At 61.4% G+C, this 14,214-nt stretch overlaps 1 protein-coding gene across 4 annotated transcripts; it reads left to right on the top strand.

Moving 5' to 3' along the window:
- LOC100627067 (tumor necrosis factor receptor superfamily member 26-like) lies at window positions 543–14,041 on the top strand. Of its 4 annotated transcripts, none has more exons than XM_021082636.1 (10): window positions 725–856; window positions 6,185–6,272; window positions 7,353–7,481; window positions 8,966–9,080; window positions 10,516–10,595; window positions 11,137–11,217; window positions 11,550–11,588; window positions 11,900–11,925; window positions 12,669–12,965; window positions 13,084–14,041. In XM_021082636.1, exons 1-9 carry the CDS (start codon window positions 809–811, stop codon window positions 12,912–12,914), a joined length of 852 nt encoding a protein of 283 aa, XP_020938295.1. In that variant the 5' UTR covers window positions 725–808; the 3' UTR covers window positions 12,915–12,965; window positions 13,084–14,041. The 4 variants fall into 4 exon arrangements, with proteins under 4 accessions (XP_020938292.1, XP_020938295.1, XP_020938294.1 ...); XM_021082635.1 differs by having other exon boundaries at window positions 11,134–11,217; XM_021082637.1 differs by lacking the exon at window positions 11,550–11,588 and having other exon boundaries at window positions 11,134–11,217.

The following is a 14,214-nucleotide window of genomic DNA, read 5'->3' as shown; positions in this document are numbered from 1 at the left end:
GGGTCCCAGGCGAAGCCCAGGGACTCAGGGAGCTGACTGGCCCGCCCTGGAGTGGGGGATGTTTAGGAAGTTCGGGGGCGCGGGGCCCGTGTCGAGGTGCCTGGGCTGTATCCCGTTCTCCCCACGAAGGAGGGTCCCCTCCCCGTGAACCCCTCTCCTCCCCCTCTGTCACACCCCCGCCCCCACCCACTGCCGCTGTGCCCACGGGCAGCTCAGAAGATGCGGTGGGGATGAGGGAGGGGAGGAGACAGACGCGCCGCGCCGCTCCACCCCAGGGGAAGGCTAGTTAGTGGCAGTGGTCTTGCCCAGGAGAGGCTGGGCGCCCGGGGATCGAGGCGCTCCCTCCTCGGCCTTTGCGAAGGGGCTATGCAGACAGTCTCGCCTCCTCAGGCCGCTCCGAAGCCACAGGCAACAAGTTAAAACTTGGGGGAGGGCCGCGGGGTGGGGATGGGGGCGCGGAACCCGGAAGCCCAGGCGGTGGCCGGGCTGCAGCGATGGCCTGGACAGAAGCCTGGCATCCATCCAATCAGGGCACCGTGAAGCTGGGGGCAAGAAGTACAGACAGGCAGGGGCCAAACTCTGAGGCTCTTATTTGGAAGCAACCTCCGGTGACGGTGACGTGCCGCGTTGGAATTCACCGCCGTGGTGCGAAGGAGAGCGCGACCCGCAGGCGCCTTAACAGGAGGGTGTGCCAGTGCCCGTGGGCGGGGCGAGAGGAGAGCGCCCCATTGGGCAGAGCGATGGTCACGCCTGCGCGGCGGCGGCCCCTCAAAAGGGGCCGGGTCCCGCGACTTTCAGTACTGGGCGGATGGCCGGGTGGAGAGCGCTTCCAGCGCTGCTGCTGTTCTCGCTGCAGGTGCGGAGGTCTCGGGGAGGGAGGACCCCGGGAGCCGGGAAGGGAGCTGCAGGTGCGGGGGTCTGGGGGAGGGAGGACCCCGGGAGACGGGAAGGGGCTGTGCCCCGGCGCGCTGCCCGAGTGGGCTGCGGACGGTCCCGGAAAGACCCGGGTGGACCTGAGTTCTGGAAGCAGAGGGGAAACGGGCCACCTTGCGCACTCGGGTCCACTCCCGAGCAGGTCGCGGCGGGAAATTTCTCCCCGACCCGCCCAGCCCCAGGCGGGACCGCGGCGGACGGGAGCGCGGCAACCGATGCAGCAGCGGGCAGCGGGCGGCGAGGACGGCGAGGGCGGAGGAGGCGCGGGGAGGCGGCCGAGGCGAACGGGAAACGGGGGGGCTGACTTCTCCGGGGAAGCGGGGGGGGGGGCGCCGGCAGCGGGCAGGGGGTGGACCGTGGACCAGGGGAGCCGGGACCTCTGGGAGAAACTTCCAGAGCAGCGGCAGCGGAAGGGCGGGCTGGGTCCATGGGGCTACCGCTGCCTCGCACGTCTCTCCCGAAGATCCCGGCCGGCCCCAGGGACAGCGCGGAAGGGACGGCGAGAGCGGCTCTTCCTCTCGACTTGGACGCGGTCCACGCTCCTGGTCCAGGGAGGCCAATTGATTTATTTTAATTTGGGGGGTGGGGTTAACAGCTCTGTTGCTTGATTGGCTGGATCGCAAGGCTCCTGCAGACCCGGTGACAGCCGCTCCTTCTCCGACCCCGCCCTTGTACTTCTCCACAAAGAGCAATAGGCACAAGCAACCCAGGACCTGGGAACTTTCTGCGGGAAACGTCATCAGCTGTTGGGCCCAAGCAACTTTCCTCCGCTATTTAACGCTTGTTTGTTTGTTTGTTTGTTTGTTCTTATAACCCTCCCCCACCCCCTTTCCACTTTGGGAACCAAGGTTGTTTTCCGTGTCCATGAGTACAGTTTCTTCCCAGCAGGCCCGTTCAGTTGCATCGCGTCTGAGAGTCGGCCCGCACGCAGGTGGTATCATATGCTATGTGCCTTTCCCGGCCTGACTTTCTCCGCTCGGGATGGGACAGCCTGGGTCCATCCGTGCGGCTGCAGGTGGCATTCTCTCCTGCTGTACGGCTGGGTACCGTTTCGTCGTATAAATGGACCACATCTCCTTTAGCCATTCATCCGTGGATAGACATTTCGGTTGTTTCCACGCCTTGGCGATTGTGGATTCTGCTGCTCTGAACCTTGGAGTACAGGGATGTTTTCGACTTCGGGTGTTTTTCTAGACGTATGCCCGGGAGCGGGATTGCGGGGTCACCTGGGAACTTGGTTTTTAGTTTGTTCAGGACCCTCCATGCTGTTCTGCATAGTGGCTGCACCGGTCTACACTCCTGCCCACGGCGGAAGAGGGTTCCCCTGTCTCCCATCCTGGCCAGCATTTCCACCCATGGCCTGAGGAGGTCCTGGGCCAGGGATGGGATCGGATCCCCAGGTGTGACCTAGGCCACGGCCACAGCAATGCCAGATCCCAGCCATGTGCTTGGCCCGCACGGCAGCTCCAGCTCCAGGGTTAGCCTGGGAACGTCCACGTGCTGCAGGTGGGGCCCTAAAAAGAAAAGGTTTCTAAGTTGGATGAGGTCCCTTTGGTTATTCCCTTACTGCTAAACTCTTGATGTGCAGAGCTAGCGTAGCCACATGTGGCTACGGAAGGAGGGAGGCCGTTTCCCGGTTCGAGTATAAAGGGGCTGCATTTGTTGATCTGTCTGCCTGTCGATGGTCCGTTGGGCGCATGTCCGTGTGTAGCTCTGCTCAGGGCTGCCGCCGAGATCATTTCCGCGTGAGTCTTTGCAGGGACAGACACGCGGGGCCTCTTCTCTTGGGTAAAGGCCTCCGCGTGAAGTGACGGGTCAGGGGGTGCGCGTAGCTTTCGCTTGTTAGGAATCCCCAAACCCAGGGTTCAGAGTCCTGATGCTGTTTTGCTTCCCCAGTGAAATCGTGCTCGGTGACGCGTCTGTTCAGTTCTCTGCCCAGTTTTTACTTGAGGCGTTTTCTCACGATCGAGTTGGGAGCGGTCTTAAGGACGCTGGACACACATCTTTCCCCCACGTGTGCTTTTCCAAGACGGTTGTCCCAGCCTGTGTCTTTTCGTCCTCCCCGCAGTGTCCTTTGCGGGAATGTTCACCTTTTGATGAAATCCACTCTGTCGTTTGGTCTTCTCTGGACTGGGCCTTCGGCGTCGTGTCTAAGAACGGGGGTTTAGCCACGGGCCCGGAGAGTCGCTCCGAGGTCTTCTTCTCGGAGTTTTTCTCTTGTGAGGCTTGACATTGAGGCCTGGGACCCTTTCAGGGCTACACTGGGCATGGGGTGAAAAGGGAGTAGCCGCGTTCCTGCTTTTCACCGCCGCTCAGCGCTGTTTCTTGACGAGGCTGCGCTTTCTCCACCGCGTTGCCCTGGGCCGTTGTCCCCACGTCCGAGTGGGATGGTTTTGGACACGGAGAGACCATTTCCGAGCCAGAAGTCCCCCGACAAGAAAAAGCGCCTCCCCTCCAGCCCTCGCTCAGCAGCCCCCTCGTCCCAGCTTGCCTTTCGATGACTGAGTGCAGGAGTTCCTTCGATAGGCTACGTCCTAGTCTCTTATCAGAGACACGATTTCCAAACCTCAGCTCCCATTCTGTGGGATGTCTGTTCACTTTTTTAGTAACGTCCTTTGTAGCACAAAAGGTTTGCCTTGTTGTCAAGCCCAGTTGACGTGTATGTACAGCTTTCCTCTTGTGGCCTGTGCGTGTTGGTGTCATACGCAAATGCATGGCCAAATCCGAGGCCTTGAAGATTTGCCCCTACGTTTTCTTCTATGAGTTTTAGCATTTTCACTCTTATGCGTAGATCTTTGATCCGTTTTTTACGTTTTTTTTTTTCTGCCATTTCTAGGGCCACTCCCGCGGCATATGGAGGATCCCAGGCTAGGGGTCCAATTGGAGCTGTAGCCCCTGGCCTACGCCAGAGCCACAGCCACACAGGATAAAAGCCGTGTCTGCGACCTACACCACAGCTCACGGCAACACTGGATCCTTCACCCACGGCGTGAGGCCCGGGATGGAACCCACCTCCTCATAGCTGCTCGTCGGATTCTCAACCCGCTGAGCCACGTCAGCCGCTCCTTAGAAGTCTTTCTTTAAACGGACCTACGTAGTTTTTTCTCTCCCTTTCGGGTTCATTTTTCCCCACGATGAAATACTAAATAACCGGGGAGGAAGTCAAAATAGAATCTAATCACATCTGTAGTGAAGGGGGAAGGATGTAGGAAGCCGGGGTGGGGGGGGCGATGAGGAAAACCAAAGCCAGGAAAGAAAGTGGGGGGGGAGTCAAAGGAGACACACAACGAGATGGTGCAAAGAAGGGGGAGTGGTGATCCAGTGCCTACGAATCGATTAAAGTCATTTGTGACTTCTCAGGCAGGGTTAGAGAGAAGCCTCCAGGGACATGGCCTTTCTACGAGCTGTGCCTTCGAGGCAGTGACGCAGCACCTGCATGTCAGGCGGGGTTCGGTAAAAGGAGCTGGCACGTGAGGGGCCGGGGAGACGGGGGCCTGGCCTGTCTTCACTGTGGCCGTCTCACCATCGCATAACAGAGCGTGCGTGCGGCTAAAAGTCTTGGTGGGGAAACGAGGTACCAGACATAACGCCAGAGGAAGGAGCCACAGGGAAGATAGAGTGGGTTCCCTTGTTTGCAGCACTTACGCCTGACAAAGATGCTTCGAATGCAGAATCAGGCAACACGGACCAGAGCCTGTAAGGGCCACCCAGCTCAGGTTCCCGTGAGCCTCTATGCTCATGGCATTTTCAACCACCTGCCCATCCCTAATCTTGCTTCACGTGTGTTTCTGTTTAGAGCCCGACTGCATGTGTCCTTAACGCATGACCGTGGAACTCACGGCCAGCGGCCCTGCAGTCACACCTGAACTCACTTGCCTTTTCACGCCTTCTTTTCCCGACACAAGTGCAACACACATCACAGACCCCCTGGCAGCCATTCGGCACCACAGCGGGAGACCATTTCAACAGCAAAGTCACCCGCAAGACAATAACATGAAAAGCTGGGTGGCAGAAAGGACCCGCGTTGACCCTGGGAGCTGACACAAGAGGGTGGTGCCAGCCTGGTCGGCCTTGGCTGGGAAGGTGTCTGTCTGGGCGAGGCATCTCTTCCGCTTGTGCCTGTCCAGGACCGACCCCCAGGCCTGGACCTTGCAGACACAAATACATGTTAGGAAACGGGCACGATGAAAATACAGGGTTCAGCCAGTCAGTCACAGGGACTGGCCGTCCTAGGGAAACAGACGTGAAAGTGTATACAAAAAATAACAAGGCCTCAAAATACAAAACACAAAAACCGAGGTAATTGTATGATGAATTCTCCAAATCCACAAACTTAGTAGGACATTCCTCTATCCCTCAGAATGAACAACCTGAGCGGATAAAAGTAAGGATTGTAAAAATACGAGGAGCTGATCATTCGCGGGATTCGGTGGCTCCGTGTGCGCGTGCGTGCTGTGCACTGGCGTGGACAGTGAGGGACGCGTGCAGCCAGCGAGGCCCCCAGACACAGACACTCAGGTCCCCGAGCCCACGCCACGGACGCTATCCTCTCTTGCCGGAGGATGCGCAACTGCTGAAAAAATGAACGCCACACGAGAAGAAAAACAAGGAGTCACAGGAGTTTCTTGGGGGCCCCTTGGCTAAGGGTCCGGGATTGTCACTGCCGTCATGGTGGTTGCTGCTGTCGTGGGGCTTCCATCCCTGGTTCGGGAACTTCCACATGCCATGGGCACAGCCAGAGATGGAAGGAGAAAGGAGAGAGAGAGAAAACTACCGACCGAGGAGTTGCCGTTGTGCTCAGTGGGTTAGGGATCCGACATCTTTCCAGGAGGATGCGGGCTCAATCCCTGGCCCCGCTCCCTGGATGAAGGCTCAGGTGTCGGTCAGGCAGGTGGCTCGGCTTCGACCCCCAGCTCTCTACCTTCCTTATGCCGCATGTTTGGCCATAAACCTCAAAAAAGCAAAACGAAACCTCCCTGACTTCCAAGGGATGGCTACCACCAAAGCTTTAGTTCTGCCCATGCAGACAGACGAGACATCACCGCCGAGAGTCGGCGAGACCACCTGCCCTGGGAAACCAGAGAACGGTTTTTGCGTGAACAAGGCTGCTCATGGAGCGCAGGGAGCAGCGTGGAGGTCACAGGAGCCTTCCCAGGGCGCTCCCGCCACAAAGCCCACCCCCAGAGGGCAGGGCTGCCCATCAGGAGCAGAGGCTCTCTTGCTAATGCCCGTCTCCCCTTCCTGCTTGAAGGTGACCCTGACAACCAGCGAGACCCCCAGGGACTACAGCGAGCATGAAGCTCCCAGCGCCCGCCTCTCCGGGAAAGGCTGCCCGGCTGGTGAGTCCGGGAGGCCTTCCAGAACCTTCCAGGGCAGACCTCCTGCCTGGGGGAAGGGAGTCCGCCGGCCCTTTGAGCAGAGCTGGGGGCCGCCTGCGGGGAGAGCCTGGCTGCCTCGGGGTGGGGGGGCCTCCCCTGGGCAGCCACCCAGCGCCCCACCTCTGCACCCACAGTGGCAGAGGGGGGCCTCGTGTGACAGAGGGGGTGTGCTTGTGTGCAGGTGGAGGAGGTGGGTTCAGCAGGGCTGGGGGGACAGAAGGGGGCTGCGTGCCCAGGCTGGACGTGGCCGCCTTTGCTCCCGAGTGAGGGAAGCTGGCGTCACACACACACACACACACACCCACACACACACACACACACACGGCAAGTCCTTGCGGCCCCTCCGTCCTCCTGAGGATGCTGAGAAGTGGCATCCGCCTGGCGGCCCACCCCCACCCCACAGCCCCTCACGACCAGTGGCTGCCACAGCCCAGGGCCTTCGTGGGGAAGGTGGTCAGAGGCCCCTGGCCCCCACCCCCTCCGCACACACAGACAGGCGTGCCCACGTGACCCACGAAAGCCCCTTCCTGGTCTCCTCTGGTGAAAGGGCAGCCGCCAGCCGAGCCACCACGTCAGCCACTCACCCGCCCCCAGCCCCCCACACACACACACATGCCTCGTGTGATTCACGAACCTGCGCCTTCTCGGGGTTCCTGTTTCAGAGACCGAGCACCCCAGGCCTGGACTCCTGGCCTGGTACCCTCCCCACACTCACCTGCCCCCCGCTCCCGTCCACACACGCACACCTCTGCCTTCACACGCACCTACACGAACCACAGGTCGGACAGAGGGAGACCCCGCTGGTCTGATGCGTGATCTCGGGCGCCCCACCCAGCGCCCTCGCCCTGCAGGGCGTCCGTAAAAGCCGAGGGGGCTTCAGGTCCCCAGGTCCCGGGACACGTGTGGCCTTGCATCTGTCCAGAGTGTTCCAGAGAGACAGAGCAGAGGGCGGGTCCTGCGAGGGGTGGCGGCAGGCCGTCCTGCAGAGGCCTCGGCGCCCAGACGGGGCCCCGCCTCCCCTCTGTGTCCTGCCTCACACAGGCCAGTATGTCAGCCAACCGATGGCCGGGGACCCCGGTGTCGTAGCGTGCAGGCCGTGTCAGCCTGGAACCTTCAGTCCCTACGCCAGCGAGGAGACCAGCTGCCTGCCATGTGCCCTGTGCCGGAAGGGTAAGTGGGCTGCAGTCAGGCCAGCGTGTCCCCCGGGGCTCGGCCAGGGGACCGTCCCAAGGCACGTGGGCGCAGACGAACAGGGCGATGAGCTGCCGGAGCAGCCGTCACGCAGGGCTGGCTTTTGGCAAGATGGGGTGTTGATGGGCTCAAAGCTCCACCGACAGGTCGTGAGCGTCTCAGGGCTCCCGTGTGTCAGGGCGATATACAGACACACGTCTGAACGTCTGTATGTTGGCGACAGGTGGTTTTTGGACCTGTAACTTAAGGATTACTTTTATGGAGTTTCCTGGTGGCCTAGAGGTTAAAGATCCAGAGCTGTCATGGCTGTGGCTTGGGTCACTGCTGTGGTGTGGGTTCGAACCCAGTACCAGATCTTTCGCGTGATGGGGACACAGCCAAAAAAAAAAAGATGCCTATTGATGTGTGTGTGTGTGTGTGTGTGTATGTGTGTGTGTGTAGAGTGAGAGAGAGATTTATGCATATATATAAATAAAACTTGTGCATTAGTGAATCAGGGTTCTGTACATCACAAACTAAGACAAATTATAAATCAACTATGCTTCGATGAAATACACTTTTACACAAATTCCGTTTGCATTAGCAAAAACAACCCAAAACGCTGCTTTGGAATTACTCCAGCACAGCACAGACAACTGTGTTGTGACCAAACAGCATTCAAGGGAACCTCGCTATGGAGAGACAGACCTCGAGGCTGCAAACGCGTGACTAGGTTTTAAAGACACCTCTTCTCCTGGAAGGAGCCCTAGATCCGGTGCACCCCCCCCCCCCGGAAACCCCAACAGGAGGCCCCAGGTCAGGGTGCTGGACGCCTTCCACACTCACAACTGTTACAGCCTAAAGATCGTGACGGGGAGTTCCCGTGTGGCGCAGCCGGTTAGGGACCTGGCACGGCAGCTGCGCCAGCCCGGATCACTCCTGCGACTTGGGTTCGATCCGTGGCCTGGGAACATCCAGCTGCCGTGGGTGCGGCCAAAAGAGAACACCAGCCCCACAGGCGTTTCCCTGCACCCTGAGAAGGGGACATTTGCCGCGACCTCCTGAAGGGCGCAGACCAGACGGCACAGGGGCTGCCACGGCGCGAGACTGTGGACCAAGAGGCCGGTCTCGTGGGGTGGACAGCAGGACGCACGGAAAGAGCCCCATCGTGGGAAGTGCGGGTGTGGCCCTCCCGGGCGACAGCGTGGACCCCTGGGTCGATGCTGAGAGGGGACCCATGGTCCACACACAGCCCTGCCCCTCTGTCCTCCGTGGGGCACACAGGACGACAGAAGGATCTGGAGAAGTTTCCGAGCAGCGCTCTGGCCCCGCCGCCGCTGGCAGGGGCCCCGGGGTCTGGCCGTTCCCTCCTCCCCGCCCCTGCAGGGAAGGGAGGGTGCCTGTGACGGTGCAGCGGGTCGCGGTTGGCACGAGCAGGACAGAGTCCCGGCCCTGGTGACTGACCGTCGGCCTCTGTCCAGCAGATCAGGAGGTAGTGACCGAGTGCTCCCCGACCAGAGACCGGCAGTGCCAGTGCAAGCGGGGCCACTTCTTCTGCGACTCCATGGACTGCGAGGAGAACTGCTTCCAGTGTCAGAGGTGCCCGCCTGGGGTGGGGAATGAGGGGGAGTGGACTGATCGGGGCCTGGGCCTGGGTCCCCCCAGCCCCCGACGCCGCTCAGGGCCCAGTGGGCTTGGGGTCCCTTATGCAGCTGCCCCGTCCCGAGCTTCCACCTTCCCTTCTGTGCAATGGGGCAACGGGTGCGCCCTGCTCCGAGGGGCGCCCCGAGGATGAAGGCAGACCGAGCGCCTGGATGTTTCCATCTGGCGCCCGGACTGGAGCCCGGGCTGCGGCAGTCCCAGCTGCTGAGGACCCCGCTGTGGGTGACATCACGGGCCTGGGGGCCCCAGCGATGGGGGAGGCCTCCACCCACGAGCAGTGACCAGTCCCTGAGCGTGGAGGGGGCGCCTGGAGGCAGGTCTCTGGGGCAGAGGTGCAGCGGGGGAGGGAGCCCTAGAACGTTCTGGGGCGGGAGCCGCAGGCAGGGCCGTGCGTGGGGCCGGTCCCCCGCCACGGTGCGCGTTGGCTGGGCTGCGGTAATGAAACAGCGCCCGTGGACGGCGAGGGGGACAAGACAGATGGGTTTTTTCACAGCTCCAGAGGCCCGACGGGGAGGCGCAGGCGTCCGCGGGGCCCGCTCCCTCCGAGGGCGCCGGGAGGACCCTCCCTCACGCCCTCCAGCTCTCCATCTGCCGGCTGTCCTTGGCGCTGCTTGGCTTCTAGAGGCATCTCTGCAGTCTCTGCTTCCACTGGCAAGGGTCTCCCCCACCCCCGCCCGCCCGTTTGTGTCCCTGCCCCTGCTCGTGGCCCGCTCTGTGTTGGCACAGTTCCCTTCTGGTGAGCACACTGGTCGGGGACTCAGGGCACCCCGATCCAGGATGAGACCTCCTAACACGACTACCCTGCAAAGACCCTTTTTCCAAATAAGGCAGCACTCTGTGGGTCCGAGTAGGCAGGGATTTGGGGCGACTCGGGGGAGACGTTTACGGCGGTAAAGCCTCGTGCGAAATAGCTCTCCTCTGGAGACTCTTAAACCCAGCTCAGACCGTGTTCAGGTGGTGCCCGTGTCCCTGCCATGTCCACAGTGAGGGCTGCCTTCAGGTCTGGCTGGATCAGGGCTCTGGCTTCTCTCGCCTGTCGCCTTCTCTCTGAGCTTCCTCTTCAGCTGACTTCCCTTTTGGTAGGGACGTGGCCACAGCAGGCCCTGTCCTCAGAGCCACACACGGCTCTATCTGGGAACAGAGCCGGGAGGGTCCCTCCCCGTTGGTCCGAGGATTCCCAAGCTTTATTGTCACGGAGCCGTTAGCGTCCAGAGAGCCTGGGCCATGCTGGGCACGGACTGCCTGGAGCCTGGCGGGCCTGCGCCGGAGCCGGGGCTGGTCCTCTCGCCCTTGACCTGTGCGTGGTCAGAGGCTGCGGCGGCCCGGCCTGGGGAGGGGGCGTGGCGCTGAGGTGTCCTTCTGTTGCTCCCAGGTGTGAGCACAGCGCCGTCCTTCGACCCTGCAATGCCACCAGGGACGCGGTTTGTGCCGACAGACCTCACCCACAGCCGGGTAAGGGTCTTACGTGCATGGAGGGAGGAGGTCCCTGGTGGCCCAGCAGTTATGACCCGGTGTTGTCACGGCTGTGGCTCAGGTTCAGTGCCTGGCCTAGGAACTTCCAGGACCTACCCCATCTTCGTGGGGCCTTTTTTGTCCCGTTATCAGGTCTCCTGGGGGCACAGGGCCTGCCTTTGATGGTGGTAGTGTGTGTGGCGGTTTTTGCTGCGCCGGGTGGTGCAGTTGGGACCATCGAGCCCGAGCGCCCGTCGGAGGTTTCAGGCCCTTGGCGGCCTCTCTGGCGGTCAGAGCTCCAGGCGCCTCCCAGGCCCCGCGGCCCCGCCCTGAGCCCAGGCTTGGGCCTGAGCAGAAGGCTGGGGGCGGCCTACCTCCCTCCAGGAGGCCTGGGGGCGGTGCTCAGCTCCGGGCCTGGAGGACGGCTGTGCTGCCCCCTCCGCCGAGAGCCGGGCCCCCTGGCTGCGGGGCTTGTCACTTGGCTGAGGAGAGTGGCCCTGACCCTGCAGGATCGAACCTCTGTGTTGCCTCCTTCCAGAAGATGGCAGCACGTTGTTCATCGTTCTGGGGGCCCTGGCCCTGCTCATCCCCGGCCCCATCGTGTTCTGCTGTAGAAGACGCAGTAAGTCAGAGTCAGATGGATCCTGGAGAAAACCCGAGCGGAAAGAGCGTTGGAAACGGGGTCCGGGCTTCGTGACCAGGCGCTTGGGGTCTGAACGCAGTTCTGGGGCCTCCTCGTCCGGGGGCCCCTCTCGGGTCTGAGCTCAGAGCCGCCGGCCCCGCGCGCCCCGACGTGCGGGGCTTAAGAGCAGAGGCTCAGGTCCGCTGGCGGGAGCCGGGGTGTCCGGGGCGCCCTGGGCCGGGAAGCAGGGACGGACAGGTGCTGCTCCAGCCAAGGGGCAAAGTGGGGGAGGCGGGGCCGCCTGACTAAGTCCCTGTCCTGCCTTTTCCCAGTCTTGGGGCTCCTCCAGTGGGTGGCCGGTCGCTGGAAAGGTAAGGACGTCTTCTTTTCCTTTTGATTGAGGGCCGCTCCCGCGTCACCTGGAAACGCCCAGGCTAGGGGTCCATTCAGGGCCACAGCTGCCGGCCTCCCCCAAGCCACAGCAGCCCGGGATCTGAGCCACATCTGCGACCTACAGCACAGCTCACGGCCACGCCGGAGCCTTCGCCCAGTGGGCGAGGCCAGGGATCGAACCTGCGTCCTCCAGGGTGCTAGTCGGATTCATTACCGCTGAGCCATGACGGGAACCCCTCTGTCACGGTTGACAGCAGTTCTTTTCCGTTCGCGTCTGTTTGATTTGCAGGCAATGAGCATGAACAAGGCAGCTTGGTAAGTATCAGCCGGGATCTGCCCCGTGGGGACCCGGGAGGCGTCCCGGGGGGCGCAGGGCAGCCCCAGGCCTTCCCACCAGTGTCCACACGTGGCCCGTGCGGTGGTGTCTGTGCCACCTTCTCAGAGCCCTGCAGGGTCTGTGTCGGCAGATCTCAGTCCTGCCGGTTGTCTGAAGCAGGGGACAGAGGGCTCTGTGTGGCTCCCGGGGCTGGACCCACAGCGCCCAGACCGCGGGGTTGAGAACGAGTGGAACTCACCGTCCTGCGCAGCTGGACGCCAGAGACTCGAAGTGCCAGGGTCAGCGGGGCCAGTTTCGGGGGGGCTCTCGAGGAGTCCTGCCCTGGTTCCCGCCATGGGGACTGGACGTCCTTGGCCAGTAGATGCATCGTCCAGCCCCTGCCACCTCCCGTGGCCTGTCCCCCTGTGTCTCCATCCTTGGACCCCTCCTCTGAAGGACACTGGTCCTGGGCCACAGGTCCCCTTGAGTCCACTCTGACCTCGGCCAGCACGGGTACTAGGGCTTTGGACATGGCCCTATCTTTGGGGCCAGCTGTCAGCCCCCCTCAGGCTTCTCTTGGGCTCCCCAGGAGTCAGGGGCCGAGCAGGGCCCCGCCCTCCTGCCGTGTCCTCTCACACATGGCGCTGCCCTTGCGCACCCATCCGAAAGCTGGCATTTCTTTGCTTGGCAAGGGCCTGTGCTCCAGGCCGCTGTCGCCAGAAGAAATGGCTTTGTCCTTTAGGCACATAGATGGAACCGGCCCTGCGAGATGCTGCCGCTCAGAGACCCGGAGAATGATGAAGTCGCCTCTCTAGACGGGAGTAGCCCGCTGGCGGTGAGGAAGGGCTCGGCCCTGGCGCTGGAGGCCGGCACCCGCCCGGAGCCCTCCCAGGCCCCTGGGCAGAGCTTTGAGCTGCAGGAGGTGGTGGCCGAGGGAGGGCCAGCAGCCCCCGAGCGGATGCTGCAGACGGAGGCTCCCGAGGCCTAGGGAGCCCAGGGCCAGGCGGAGGTGTCGGCCTCCCTGGAGCAGCTGGAGCAGGTACGGGCTGGTCTGGGGACGCTGGAACAGCCTCTCGAACTCCACCCCCGGGCGCAGAGGACATCCCTGTGCCTCCAGGAATGGGCGCAAACTTCCTTCGCGGCTTTGTTTTTTGCAGCCACCGAGAGGGTCTACTGTGAGTTCGGATGTAAGGTTCCAGAAAGCAGCTGGAAGATGTTTCGGGACTTAATTGGACTTGAAGGAGACGACAAACACCCAGGGCCTTTGGAAGAGCTCCTTAGCGGAGGAGGGAGCAAGGGAGGGACGCTCCTACTTGTAAACTCACGGCTGGCCTCCATGTAATGCAGCTGCATGTATATTTGCAAAATATTGTCGGTGATTTGGTTGCTGCTAATACCTTACATGGGTGTGCAGAGATGCCCCATTGAGCTCCACTGGGGGCCTGTCCGCAGGGTGCTGGATGCCTAGGGTCCGAGCTGCCTTTGCAGTCCTGATCCCATCCCAGATGTACTTTCTTTTGTTTTGTTTTGTTTGTTTTGTCTTTTGTCTTTCTAGGGCTACACCCATGGCCTGTCGGGGTTTCTAGGCTAGGGCTCTAATCAGAGCTGTTGCTGCCGGCCTCCTTTTCTCTCCTACAGACTATGGAGATGGCTTCCTGTCAAAGTTTGCTTTCCTTCTAGTTTAGGCCAATCCATTCAGCCTCCACAGGGCAACTGGGATGCGAGTACTAATCACAATTCCAGTCAATCTGCTGCATCTCTGCCTTGCTTGACTTTGTTTCAAGAAGCCCCAGCCCTAGCCCGTGTCCCAAGCCCCAGGCTCAACAGGGCTGCTCCACATTTCCTGGCGTCACACTGGATTACTTGGTGGCTGGTTCCTGTTGGGGTCACTTTCAGGACAGTCCCCTCTGCATAGAATCCACTTCCCATCTGGCCGCAGTGTTCCTCTGGAAGCCTCCTTCCAACTGGTCCTTCCTCCCTGGCCCTTGCGAGGCCCCGTCTGACTGCCTGGCTGGAGCTGGTCTCCACACCACCTGTTGCAGTGCTGTCTTAAACAAATAAGCTTGAGATAATATTCTTTAAATATACATTTTTATTAATGTAGAGTTGATTCGCAATGCTGTGTGAGATGGTCTGTCTTAATGCCTCTCTCCCTGCGGAGAGACTGCGACGTTCGCTGGAGCCTTGCACCTGGCTGGTCCCAGCCTCCTATCCTCTCCCTACACAAAAGAGAAGGCCCTGGATGCTTTGGCGCTCCGGCCGCAGCGGGATCAGAACTACAACTCCCA

Source organism: Sus scrofa, chromosome 2 (assembly GCF_000003025.6).
Source record: "Sus scrofa isolate TJ Tabasco breed Duroc chromosome 2, Sscrofa11.1, whole genome shotgun sequence".
In the NCBI taxonomy this organism is placed as follows: Eukaryota; Metazoa; Chordata; class Mammalia; order Artiodactyla; family Suidae; genus Sus; species Sus scrofa.
The sequence above is the reverse complement of the archived record's forward strand: the minus strand, read 5'-3'. Positions and strand labels throughout refer to the sequence as shown.